General features: G+C 65.7%; 1 protein-coding gene across 2 annotated transcripts in view; it reads left to right on the top strand.

Moving 5' to 3' along the window:
- KCNC3 (potassium voltage-gated channel subfamily C member 3) overlaps nucleotides 1-12576 on the top strand; it is a 28534-nt gene extending 15958 nt beyond the window's left edge. Inside the window, exons 5-7 of one of the 2 annotated variants that reach the window (XR_005290067.2) lie at nucleotides 1762-1870; nucleotides 5304-5346; nucleotides 8147-8281. Coding sequence is in view for 1 of the 2 variants with exons in the window: in XM_043501108.1 (XP_043357043.1) it covers nucleotides 8147-8268 (122 nt within the window). In the remaining variant the exon portion in view is untranslated. Of the gene's footprint in view, nucleotides 1-1761; nucleotides 1871-5303; nucleotides 5347-8146 lie in introns of both variants that reach the window. The other variant, XM_043501108.1, reaches the window with a different exon arrangement.
- The last annotated feature ends 1130 nt before the right edge of the window (nucleotides 12577-13706 follow it).

Genomic DNA, 13706 nt, shown 5'->3' with positions numbered 1-13706 from the left:
TGTCCAGCAGATGGAGACTTTTAAGATGACACCTCACAAGGGATACTCTGTGCCATCATGGTGAATGGGGGGGGGAGGGCAGGGGGTTGCTTTGGGGTACAGAATGTCACACCCATGAACCCCAACTGCCCCTTGACACCCCCATCTACACCCCACCAACACTCCCCTCCCTGAGTGACACCCCCCAGCATAGGCACTCCCTTCCCCCATCCAATGAGACCCCCCCACACAGCATGGAGGCCCCCATCGCCCCCATCCTGGCCCCCACCTTCTCTCCCACACTGAGACCCCCCCCCCAGCCTCTCTGCTTTCCCATCCCAGCCCCCCGGCCCATGGTAAGGACAGCCCCTCCATCTTGCCCCACTCCCTCCCTGTAGCACAGAGACCCCCCCATCCTCTCATCACCCCCTCAACATGAACACACACCCCTTCCTCTGAGCAGGCAGCAAGGACTGATCCCCCAGGATTCACACTGGGGTCTAATGCTGCACCCCAATCACTGACCACTTAGGAGCAGCTGCTGTGACCTGTGGGAGGGGGGCAGACCATGGGATGGGCCCAGAAAGGGAGTGACAGCCCTGACCAGTAGGTGGGGGGCTGAGGAAGGGGGGAGCCCAGGCCCCTCCCTCCAGACAAGGGCTTGGGGGGGTGCATTTGAACCCAACCCATGGGGTCAGGCCCCTTCCAACCCCACCTCTAAGAGGGGATCCAGGGCTAATGAGGGGACTCAGAGCCCCCCCGTCAATAAACCCATTGAATCCCTCCCCCCACTAGGCACCAAGGAGCAGGTGAGTCATGGGATGGGGCAGGCACTGGGGGGGCAGCAGGGGATGGATGCAATGTATAATGCAGTGGGGGGAGGTGCAGCAGGGCTGTGTGCAGTGGAGATGCAGTGGGCAGATGGTTCAGTGGGGGGAGTGATGGGGGTGTAGTAAGTGGTACAGTGGGAGGAAGGGTCAGTGGGGGAGCCATGGGGCGGGCAGAAGGTGGTGGTGCAGTGTGGACTGCAGTGGGTGAATGATGTGGTGGGGGATGGTGCAGTGTGGGGAAGGTGCAGTAAGTGATGGCACAGTGGGGGATGGTACAATGGGGAGAGCAGGGGGTGGGTGCAGTAGGAGATGGTGCAGTGAGCAATGGTGCAGTGGGGAGCCATGGGGAGGTGCAGTGGGGGGAAGCTGCATTGAGGATGGTGTGGGGGGATGGTGTGAGGATGGTGGGGGGAAGGTGCAGTGGAGGTGAAGCATGGGGATGCAGTGGGGAGATGGTGCAGTGAGGATGGTGGGGTGCACTAAGGGATGGTGCCATCGGAGGTAAGTGCAGTGAGTGTTTGTGCTGTGGCGGGATGGTGCAGTGAGGATGGTTTGGGGGAAGGTGCAGCAGGGGGTGCAGTGGGGTGATGGCACAGGGGAAGGTGCAGTGAGGGTTGCAGCAGGGGTGCAGTGAGGATGGTTCAGTTGAAGGTGCAGTGGGGGTCCAGTAGGGATGGTTCGGGGGAGGGTGCAGCGGGCGCAGTGAGGATGGTTTGGGGGGAAGGTGCTGTGCGGGATTCAGCTGGGGGGGAAGGGGCAGCGGGGCGAGTCGGGGGGGTCCGGCGGGACGACGCACGCAGCAGACGCGTTGAGGGGGGGGCACGTCAGGCGGCGGGTCCTTCCCCTCCCCCCCCCGTCAGCGCCTCCTCCTCACGTGGCGTCTCTGTCTGTTTATCTCCCCCCCACATCGCCGCCCGGGCCCCCCGCCCCCCCCGCCCGGGCCCCCCCGTAGCCGCGCTGCGCTTGCCGCCCCCGGACGCCGCCCCCTGGTGCCTGCCTGGCGTCAATGCCGCGGCCGCCTCCTGGAGCCAGCACTAGAAGGCAGGGCGCGCTGGGAACGGGTGAGTACCCCCCTGCCCTGCCCCCCCGGTACCCCCTCCCATCCCCCCCGCACCCCGTCCCATCCCCCCTGCCCTGCCCCCCGGTACCCCCTCCCATCCCCCCCGCACCCCGTCCCATCCCCCCTGCCCTGCCCCCCCGGTACCCCTCCCATCCCCCCCGCACCCCGTCCCATCCCCCCTGCCCTGCCCCCCCGGTACCCCTCCCATCCCCCCCGCACCCCGTCCCACCCCCCTCCCATCCCGCCCTGCCCCCCCGGTACCCCCTCCCATCCCCCCCGCACCCCGTCCCATCCCCCCTGCCCTGCCCCCCGGTACCCCCTCCCATCCCCCCCGCACCCCGTCCCACCCCCCCGTCCCATCCCCCCTGCCCTGCCCCCCCGGTACCCCTCCCATCCCCCCCCGCACCCCGTCCCATCCCCCCTGCCCTGCCCCCCCGGTACCCCTCCCATCCCCCCCGCACCCCGTCCCACCCCCCCTGCCCTGCCCCCCCGGTACCCCTCCCATCCCCCCCGCACCCCGTCCCATCCCCCCTGCCCTGCCCCCCGGTACCCCTCCCATCCCCCCCGCACCCCGTCCCACCCCCCCTCCCATCCCGCCCTGCCCCCCCGGTACCCCCTCCCATCCCCCCCCGCACCCCGTCCAACCCCCCCTCCCATCCCTCCTGCCCTGCCCCCTGGTACCCCCTCCCATCCCCCCCACACCCCGTCCCACCCCCCCCTGCCCTGCCCCCCCTGTACCCCCTCCCATCCCCCCCGCACCCCGACCCACCCCCCCTGCCCTGCCCCCCCAGTACCCCCTCCCATCCCCCCGCACCCCGTCCCACCCCCCCTGCCCTGCCCTCCCCGGTACCCCCTCCCATCCCCCCCGCACCCTGTCCCACCCCCCCTGCCCTGCCCCCCGCTGCCCCCTCCCATCCCCCCACTGCACCCCATCCCACCCGTCCCTGCCCTGCCCCCCCACAGCCCCCTCCCATCCCCCCACCGCATCCCGTCCCACCCCTCCTTGCCCCCCCGCCCTACCCCCTGGCTTCCTCCTCCCATCCCCCCACTGCACCCCATCCAACCCCCCTTGACCCCCCTGCCCTGCCCCCCCGCTGACCCCTCCCATCCCCCACCGCACCCCGTCCCACCCCCGCTGCCCTTCCCTGCCTCCCCGCTGCCCCCTCCCATCCCCCCACCGCAGCCTGTCCCACCCCACCTGCCCTGACCCCCTCTGCCCCCTCTCATCCCCCACTGCACCCCGTCGCACCCCTCCCTGCCCTGACCCCCACTGCCCCTCCCATCCCCCCACCGCACCCTGTCCCACCCCATCCTGCACCCCCCATCCTCCCCCTGCCCTGCCCCCCGCTGCACACCTTCCATACCACCATCGCAGCCCTGCACCCCTGTCCCATCCCCTCTGCACCCCCCATCCTCCTGCTGCACCCCCTGCCCTGCCTTGCTTCCCTCACTGCACCCCACTTCCCTCCCATCCCCCCACCGCACCCCTGTCCCACCCCTCCCTGCACCCCCCCATCCTCCCGCTGCACCCCTGCGCATGGACCCCCCCCAGCACCTCGCCAGTCCCCCTCCCCACTTAGTCATCTCAGTCACATCTTACCATAGAGCTGCCCCTGCCCTGCCCTGCCCTGCCCCGCCCCGTGCACCCCCCAGCCCCCCATCTCCCCAGCCAGGAACAAGCCCCCTCCCCATCCTTCATCTGTGGCTAAAGACACAGCCCTGCCTTGCTGGCTGCCAGGACTCCTGGGTCCCATCCTGGCTCTGGGAGAGGAGTGGTGTCTTCTGGGACACTCCCCCCGTGCAGCCCCAATCCCCTCCCCCACCTGATACCCCCTCCCCATTTCCTCCTGATTGTCTGACTCCCCCACACACACGCCAAAGCCCCGGCCATCCCCTCAGACCCATTCCTGTGGGTCCTGCCAAAACTCAGCCACTCAGTGCATTTGGGGTGCAGAATTTCCAGGGGTGGGGGAAGGGGTAGTGGCGAGGGACACTGGCCCTTTAACTGAGCCCTGGGGTGGGGCTTCCCCAGGCCCCGCCCCTCTACTCCCAGGCCCCACCCCTTATCCATAGGCCCCTCCCCCGGCGCCCATGCTCCGCCCCCTTCCCGGGACATTCCGCAAGCCTTGCCCCTGGTTCCCTAGACCACTCCCCCCGCCCCCCAGAATCTCACAAGCCCCGCCCCTAGTCAGGGACTCCCCCCTACACATCCCAAGCATCCCCCCCATTGCTTTTTACCTGTTGCTTTTGCTCAGCCCCATCTCCATCTCCAAGGCTAATATGGGGCCAGCCCCCAGTGGGTGAATACAAGGGGTCCCTGCCCTGGGTTGGGGTCTGTTGGGGTCCCCCAGGGACGATGCCTGGAACCCCTCATTGTAGTACAAGGAGTCAGCTCTGGCCCAGACCCTGGGGGACCCCTGCAGCCTAGCAGCCCCCTCGGGGTTGCTCTCACTGGGGTGAGCCACTCAGCTTCCTGCCCCCTGGGACCCCCTCTCAGAGCCTGCACCTCCCCTCCCCAGATCAGGCTGGGAGCACCCTGCAGCAAGTGCCCCAGGATGGGCCCCAGGGGCAGACAGGCCCCCCCAGAGGGAGCCAGGCCCCCCAGCTCCAGGCTCAGGAGTGACTTGGCCAGCGGGGGGAGCACGGGGGGGGGGCTTGGGGGTCTGGGTAGTACAGAGAGTCCTGGGTTAGCGCCGGGAACAGAAATTACAGCCAAGGCCAGCTGGGTCGGGCCTGAGCCCAGAGCCCCCCGACCCCTTAGTGCCAGTGCCCCCAGCTCCCCGCAGCAGCCCCACATGGAGCAACCCCCCCAGCCCCTCCCAGCCCTTTGTCCTCCAGCTGGTCGCACCCGGCCAGCTCCCTGCCCAGGGGGAAGCCACAGGCATTAGCACGGGCAAAGGGAGGGGCCATTGTCTTCTGGGCCCCACCCTGGACATGGCAGGGCCTGGCCCCAGGCAGCTGGCATGGGTCACACCTGGGTCTGTGCAGCAAAAAAGGAGCCTCTTCTGCCCCCCCCGCCCCCCAGCATGACCACGCAGTACATGGGGAAACTGAGGCACGCGCAGTAGAGAAACAAAATATTATCCCAAGCCCAAAGGGAGACAAGGCCAGGAGCAAGGGCAGGTCACATGAGTGGTGCCAGGTCTCCATATTCCTCCTGGCAGGGTCGGAGGCACCAGCTTATACCAGAGCATCTCACGGGTGGGGGGCAAGAGATGGGGTGCTGGGAATGGGGGTGGCATGGGCTGGGAGGTGCAGAGGCTAGTGGGGGAGACAGGAGGAGGGGTGCATGAGGGTGAGGGGTGGGTTTCAGGGCCGGAGGGTTCAGGGAATGGGGAGACAGTGGGGGGTGCTCAGGACTCCCCTGATATTCACCTTGGGCTGCCCCAATATTTGACCCCCCCAATTAATGCCCCATTTCATATGTCTTGTAGGGTTCGCCCAGTGCCCCTGTAATGCCCCGGCTGCGTCAGCCAGGTACGTACCCTGCCCCAGCGCCCCGCGGGGCACAGACGCCCCCCCAAAACCTCATCTCTCCCCCCCCACAGCAGCCGCCGCCACCACTCCAAGCAGATCAGTGCCTCCCCCCCACCCGTAACCCCCGAGACACCCCACCAGCCTAGGGCGCCCGCACTGACCGCCCACCCCCACCTTTCACGCAGGCTCCTGGGCCCCTTCCCACTGTTTGCGCGGGCAAGAACCTGGCTCTGGTGAGGGGCACAGAGGCTGGGTATACAGGGACCCCAGCACCTGGCTCTGGGGTGGAGCGCAGGGGGCCGATTATATGGGGACCCCTCCTGCAGCTCTGAGACGCAGCTGGCTCTGGGATGGGGCTTCGTGGCTGTGTAGGCAGGGACCTTGCCCAGGAGTATGGGACAGGAAGTGTAGGCGAATCTGGTCTCCTGCCAACAGAGCTGGTTACAGGGGCGGGATTTTAGGGCCAGGCATGAGCTGGAAATGGAGGACCCCCCCCCCACACACACACACACTGCACCCTGGCCCAGCATCCTGGGGTAGGATTAGTGGGATGGCCCAGTAGAACACGTGTTACACGCCCCACGGCTGTGACACACGCAGCTCCTTGCGTGCATCACAGGGCACCCCGCCATCCCATGTACCTGCCCCGGCTGGCACCCCGCAGACACACCCCACCTGTACCAGGTAACACACCTTCACACCCCGCCCAGGCCCTGCATGCACCCACGGGAGATGCCACAAGCACATGCGTGTGATGCGGGTGGAGAACACGCACAGCCTGTGTGTCAGACATACACATAAGTCCAGGCCCTGGACACACACTCATGTACATGCATGTGTGGATGGACACGCATGTGTGCAGTCTCATATATGCATGAGACCTATGTTCATAGCCAGATACTCGCGTGCGAATCACAAGCCAACCCCAGCACACGACAGGTTCCCTCCCCAGCTCTGGGGAGGGGAGTAGGGTCTAATGGTTAGAGCAGTGGGGGCTGGGAGCCAGGACTCCTGGGTTCTCTCCCCAGAACCGCCATGCTGAAAGCTAAGCTGGTGCCCCTAACCCACCCTTGCCTCCAGGGATGCTGCTAAACCCAGGGTCCAGCTGCTGGCTGGGCTGAGATGTTTGGGGTGGGGACCCCAAGCACCCTTAGGGGTGGGGTGGGGGGGGGTGAGGAGAGAAAGGGGAAGAGTTACCAAGCCTGCACTGGGCTGCTCCCAGATCAGAGCCGGGGGCCCGTGCACCCTGGTATCCTCTGGCGCCCCTCCCTGCCCCCATGCCTCACTCGGAGACCAGCACGGGGATGAGCGGGGGGGGGAGGGGTGCAGAGCTCCACGGGAGCTGGTGGAGGATACTTGCAATTTGGGGGATGCCTAGGGATGGGGGTGATGGGACCTGGATTGGGAGGCTGGGGGTGAGTCAGTGGAGGTGACTGAGGGATGAACAGGTGTGTGGGTTCCTGTGGCTTCTTTGGGGGGTGGCCTGGTGTCACGGTGTCCCCGGGCAATGCTCTGGAACTGCCCTCTACGACCCAGCCAGGACTCGGGGGGGGACCCTCCTCTCTCGGAGCTACTGTCCCCAGGGCAAGACGCAGCCCCAGCTTCCACCTTCCTGGGGCTGACCCCGGAGCCTCCAGCCTCCCCTGCCCCACCCTGCGCTTCCCGCAGCGAGTCCGCATTGTGGAGGGGTCCTGGGGGAGCCAGAGGGTCCTGCCCCCCGACTCCGCAGTCAGACGTGACTCTCAGCCAGCTGGGGACACAGAAGGTTTATTAGCCAACAGGAACATGGTAGAACCAGAGCTGGTAGGTACAGACCAGGACCCCTGAGTCAGGTCCATCTTGGGGGGCAGGGAGGCCAGAGCCCCATCTGGGCCTCCCTCCATTTCCCCAGCCAGCCCCAAACTGAGACTCTCCCGCCCTCCTCTGGCTTTTGTCTCTTTCCTGGGCCAGGAGGCCACCTGATCCCTTTGTTCTCCAGCCCCTTCAGTTGGCACCTTGCAGCGGAGGGGGGGCCCAGGCCATCAGCTGCCAGGAGATGGGGTATCGGCCATTCTCTGTGCAGACCCCATCACACTGGCCCTCTAGGGCTCTGCAACAATCACACCCCCTTATCCCCCCACCCCTAGATACTTAAGAACTGCCTGGGGAAACTGAGGCACCCACCCAGTATTCAGAGAGAACATTAAGAACATTCTCACTTTGCCACACCTAGGTGTTGGGGGGGGGCAAGAGGGGCCTGGTGGGCCAGAGGCTGCCTCGGGTGTTGGGTGCTGTGGATTAGAGGGTGCTGTGAGTTGGGGGTGCTCGGGACATGGGGCGAAGTGGGAGTGTGAGTCTGTGACAAGGTGTAGTGCTGTGGATTGGGAATAACAGGGTGGGAGTTGCCGTGGGTTGGGGGATAACAGGGTGGTGGTTTCTGTGGGTCGGGGGTGCTGTGGGTTGGGGGATAACAGGCTGGAGGTTGCCATGGGTTGGGGGTGCCGTGGGTCAGGGGATAACAGGGTGGGGGTTGCTGTGGGTCAGGGGTGCCATGGGTTGGGGATAACAGGCTGGTGGTTTCCGTGGGTTGGGGGTGCTGTGGGTTGGGGGACAATAGGCTGGGGGTTGCTGTGGATTGGGGGATAACAAGCCTGGGGTTGCCGTGGGTTGGGGGATAACAGGCTGAGAGTTGCCATGGGTCGGGGGTGCTGTGGGTCAGGGGATAACAGGCTGGGGGTTGCTGTGGGTCGGGGGGGCGGGTGCCTCGCCCCCCACTCACCTTCCCTCTCTCTCTCTCTCCCCCCACCGGTGCCCCCCGAAGGTTATGAGAAGTCCCGGAGTCTGAACAGCATCGCGGGGCTGCGCCTCTCGCCCGCCCCCAGCCCCCTGGGCTCACCCGGCGCCCCCCGGCACCCCCGCCCCCCGCTCCCCTCCATCCTATAGCCCGGGGCCCCGGACTCTGCCCCCCCTCAACTTTTTACGCAAAAAAGAAGAACAAACAAAAGAACAAGACAGAAGAGAGGAGGCGTCGCCGGGGGCAACCGGGGGGCTTCATCGCCGGGGGCAACCGGGGGGCTTCGTCGCCGGGGGCAACGTGGGTCCCATTCCCCCTTTGGCTTCTACAGGACACGTTACACGGCACTTTCTAGAACATTCATGAATTACGCCCCTGCCCCCTCCTGGAGCAGGACGCCTGGGTCCCTCCGGGGAGGGGCCTGACCTGGGGCTGGGGGGGGGTAGAGTTTATATTTTTTGGCAGGAGGGAGGTTTGCTCTGAGAATCCAAATACTGTGGGGGGGGATCAGTAAGGGACAGAGATGGGGGGGTCCCAGAGCCCCCTGCCCCATGCTGCACCTCTGGGTCCTTCAGTCCATTCCCTCCAGCTGTCTGTCTGTCCTCATCCACACCCCTCCGTCTGTCTGTCTGTCCCCGGACATCCCCCTCTGGCTGGCTGTCCCCATGCACCCCGCTCCAACTGTCTGTCTGTCCTCATCAACACCCCTCTGTCTGTCTGTCTGTCTGCATTCACCCCCCTCCAGCTGTCTGTCCTCATCAACACCCCTCCAGCTGTCTGTCTGTCCCCGGACACCTCCCTCCAGCTGTCTGTCCCCATACACACCGCTCCATCTGTCTGTCCTTGTACACTCCCCTCTGACTGTCTGTTCTCATTAACACCCCTGTCTGTCCTCATCAACACCCCTCCGTCTGTCTGCCTGTCCCCGGACACACCCCCTCCGACTGTCTGTCTGTCGGTCCTCATAACCCGCCTCCGACTATCTGTCTGTCCCCATCAACCCCTCTCCGGCTGTCTGTCCCCATACACTCCTCTCCGGCTGTCTGTCTGTCCTCATCAACCCCCCTCCAGCTGTCTCCATACACATCCCTACGTCTCTCTGTCTGTCCCCATACACACCCCATCCCCCAGTCTGCCCCCAGATGCACCATTCCATCCGTCCACCCCTGTGTGCGCCTGTCTGTCTGTCCCCCCCACACCCTCTGTTCTGGTTTCTGGACTCACAGACTCTGTCCTTTGAGGGACCCCCCCCACTGCTGGACCCCCCGCCCGCTTGGTTCTCTCCTGCATGGATCTTCCATGGATCACACAAGCAATAAGCTACATGCTGGCCTCTCCGGCCGCATGCCGCCGGGCCCGGGACGCAGACACTTCGCGGACCGTCGGGTCGGACGGACGGACGGACGGAGGAGCGCCGGCGTCGGGTGAGGGGGGGGCAGCCGGCTCCCACTTTCCTCCTCCTCCCCTGCCTGGCTTCCAGCTGCCCGGGGGTCATGCCCCCCGTCCTGGCGCGGCCCGTCACTGTGATCCCCACCCCGGCTGCGCCCCAGGGCCGGACGCCAGCGCCAGCGGAACCGAGGGCCTCAGCGGCCGGAGGTGGGACCGGCGTGTGTGTGGGGGGGTCCCCTCCCTGCGGGTGCAGGATTGGGACCGGACACCCCGCCCCCCCCCCGCCCGGAGCTGATCTCCAAGTTGCATTGTACCAGCCAGCATGTGTCTGCATGTGAATCCGCTCGCGTTATATGCAAAACTTCCCTCCCCACACCAGCCCCGGCCTGAGGGGGGGGAGGGCACTGGACCCCCCCCAAGCCCAGGGTCTCCTCTCCTTTAGCGCCCAGTTTGCCCTCCTCCCCTGTAGGAAGGGGAGGTAGCGAGAGGGGATGCAGTGGGGGGGGAACTGTGGGGGGCCATTTGAGGTGGGGGGCACAGCTGGGCCCCCCCCCACCTGGCCCTGCTCTTCCTCACTCAGTTGCCCCCCCACCGGAGACCCCCCACAACCTCCACCTACAGCAAACTAGGCCTCAAAGTGTTGGAGCCCCCCCCCAGCAGCTGCATGGCCTAGGGCTGGGGAGAGACTGCCCCCCCATACATCACCCCCCACCCCTTTGCAGGGTGGACAACCCCCCACCGGGAAATTCATCTATCACACTATGCAACATCACCCCGTCTGAGCCGGGGGGGGTCTCCTGGGGGGGAGCCCTCTCAATTCCAGCCCCTTCCCGCCATTGCTCTGAGAGACCCACCCCGACCCCTTCCCGGTCTCTTGCCCCCCCGCCCCCAGCAGATGCCGGAAGCTTCTTATGCAACAATTCCTATGCAAAATGAAAACGATTCTCTCGCTAGTTAGATGGGGCGGGGGCAGGAGGGGGGGTCTGACTTTATTCCCACCCTGGAGAAGTAGATGGGGGGGAAGGCTGGGGGGAGGGGATTCCCCTGTAGTGCTGCCCCCACCCCTGTCCTTGCCCACTGCTGAGGGCAGCTAATCGGTCATATTGACCAAAGGCCCCCCCCCCCCAAGCCTGGCTGGGTTCACCCCAGCGCCGAGCCCCCCCGCCCCATCGGGGGGGATGTGGGGGCCTCGACCAGCCCCTCATGTGGGGGGAGCATGCTATTTAAAGGGAGGGGCAAGGCCTGTCTACCGCCTCCCCCAAGTGCACGTTATGGGGGGGTTCCAATTAATTTAAAATAGGCTCCCCCGTAAACACTTGCCCCCCCCGTATCTGACTCATCCGTCACTGGGGTGGGGGCTAATCTTTTTCTGTGGTTTTCCCCCTCCCAACACACACATATCGCACTTTAAACACCCCCCCCTTGGGAATTTCAGCTCCTCACTTCCGGATGGGATTCGCTTAATATATTGGGGGGTTACAGGTCGCGCACCCACCCCACCTCCGGCCCTGTGGAGCTGCCCCCCCCATTGCACTGAGCTCAGGGAGAAATAAAATCAAGGGCGGGGGGGCGGTGCTGGCTCCTTGATTAAATTATCTCCCGGGGGGGGTGTCCCTGATTTAAGAACTGGGGGGCGGGTGGGGGGAGCTGAGCCCTGTAGCTGTGGGGCAGCCCCACAGAGGACAGGGTTGACAATGTCTTCCAGCAACTACAGAAGTTTTAGACTCAGGAATGGGGGGGCCTGGGTATGGTCCAGCCCCCCCCCCCGCGGGGGGGACAAGAGGCAGGGAAAGGTGCAAAGTGGGGGGGATGGTCAGGTGGAGGGGGCCCGGGGGGGGCACAGATCTATTTTTTCAAGCAGATGTTTAATAAAATGCAGAATCGCGACATTATTTTTTCATAGAAACAACCCCCCCGTCACCCCCCCCCAGTTTCCAAGGCAAAGCACCAGCTGTGAGGGAGTCAGGGGTGGGGGGGGCACCACCGGGCATGAGCCATGTGGCTGGGGGAGAGACACACTCCTGCCCCCCCCAGATGCCTGGGTCCCATCGCCCCATATTTCCTGCCTCCCCCACTCCCCCCCCCCCCGTGGCTGGTCCTGGCCCCAACCCCAAAAGTGTGCCAAATTTGTGAGTTGTGATGGGGGGGTGAATAACTGGATGACATGTAATTCCAGCCCCCCCCGCCTGTGCCATGTTTCTCCCCCCCTTGCTCTAGCCCTCCCCCATCTCTCATCCCTCCCCACCCTTCTCGGCTGCCCCGGGCATGTGTTGGTACCAGCCCCCCCCCCACAACCCACATCCCTGGGGGGGGGTCCCCTCGTGGGATCAGTGTGCCTGGGTTGGGGGGGGGTCTCCCTAGTGCTGTCCCCCCACACAAAGCAATAATACTGCCCCAGCAGCATTCTGACCGGGGGGGGGGCTGGTCGGGGGGGGGAAGACCTGGCTGAGCCCTGAGCCCCAGGGACAAGCTAGTAGGTTTTCCCCCCACCCCATGTGCCAGCAGGACCCAAGGTGACCCCCCCAACTCAGCCAAGGCCTTGAGCCTAGGGGTCGTCCCCCCATATCCTGCCTCCCCCCGCATCCTGCCTCCCCATCCACCCCCCATCCATCTGTCTGTCCTTCAACCCCCTGTCCCCCACCCCTCCTTTGTCCTGCCGTCCCATCTTCCAGGCCCCACCACACCTTCCTTCCCCCCCCCCTTCCTGCCACATATCGACCCCCCCATCCCCTCCCAGCAAGTCTTCCTCCCTCCCACCTCTGGAGGGGGGCATCCTTCACCGCTCCCGTTCAACTCTGGTGCTACGCAACCCCTGGGGGGGGGGGCTGGTGTTGCCCCCCCGGCCCGCCTGGACTCCCCCACCCAAGCGCTCAGGGCTGGGTGGGGGCTGAGCAGCTCCTGTGGCGGGGGTTGTGCTTTTGTTGCTGTTTCTTTTCTTTCCCCTGTTATCTGTCCCCCCCCATGTCCCCTCCCCAGTCTCTGCTTGCGGGGGGGGGGGGTCCGGGGGCTGCATGATCGGCCAGGCCAGGACTTTACAGCATGAAATAAACTAATCCTTTTCATTGAAACCTTTCACCCCGCGTGGGCAGCGCCTCCTTCCGACCAGCGCCGGGGGGGGAATTGGGGGGCACTCCCCATACACTTTGCCAGGGAAACAGGGCCCGGAGCAGACCCCCCATGCCCCATTCCCCCCCCAGCTACCCAGTCTCCCACCCTGGGGCTGGCTGGGAATCCTCCCCCCCCCCCCAGCAGGGAACACCCCCACCCCCATCTCTGGGCCCTTTAGGGGCTCCAGATTCTTTCTTGGGGTGGGGGCGGGCAACTGCCAGGGCCGGGGGTGGGGGCCCTGAGCCTAAGGGAGAGGGGGAAATGACAGAATTGGGCAACCACTTGCCAACCCCACCCCAATCCCAAACTGGGCCTCCCCAGGCACTGCCCCTCCACCCACAAAGTCTGAGAACCCCAAAAGTCTCCCAGCCAACTGTCACCCCCCCCAAACCCTGCCCCAGCGAGAGGCACCGAGTCAGGAGTGGGGGCACCGGAGGGTCTGGGGGGGCAGGGCTGGGCTAGCAGGGGGCTGCAGGTCGGAAGTGAGGGGCACCAGCAGTAGTTGGGGGGCAGGGCTGGGCTAGCAGCGGGCTGTGGGTTGGGAGTGAGGGGCACCGGCAGAGCTGGGGGGGCAGGGCTGGGCTCGCAGGGGGATGTGGGTCGGGAGTGAGGGGGCACTGGCAGGGCGCAGGGGGGTCTGTGGGGTGGGAGTGATGCCACCCACCCCAGCTTGGTCTGCCGTCAACCCCCCCCATTTCTCTGCTCCTCCATCCATCCAGCCTCTTTGTTAGCAAATTAATTTGGTTAATTTCAAGCCCCTAATTAGGCTCTGTCCCCTGCAGCCACTCTGGGCGGGGGGGGGGGCTCTGGGCTCCTGTCCCAGGCCTGGCGCTGGGGAGCCGGGCCAGGAGCCAGGCCCACAGCTGGGGCTGGATGGGATCTGCCCGTCCCCGGCTGGATCCTGGCATCTCGAAGGCACCCAGCTGGCAGAACCAGGCTCAGGCGCCAGGCCCATGATCCTGCCCAGCCCCAAGGCTCCAGCCCCCTCCCCAGCAGCCCTGAGCCCGCACAGCCTGGTCTCGACCCACCACCAGGCAGGACTGACCCTGGGTACAAGCAGGACGGGACAGAGAACCCCGGAGTCCTGGCT

Source organism: Dermochelys coriacea, chromosome 23 (assembly GCF_009764565.3).
Source record: "Dermochelys coriacea isolate rDerCor1 chromosome 23, rDerCor1.pri.v4, whole genome shotgun sequence".
NCBI classification, from domain to species: domain Eukaryota; kingdom Metazoa; phylum Chordata; order Testudines; family Dermochelyidae; genus Dermochelys; species Dermochelys coriacea.
This window is presented reverse-complemented; position numbering and strand designations above follow the sequence as displayed.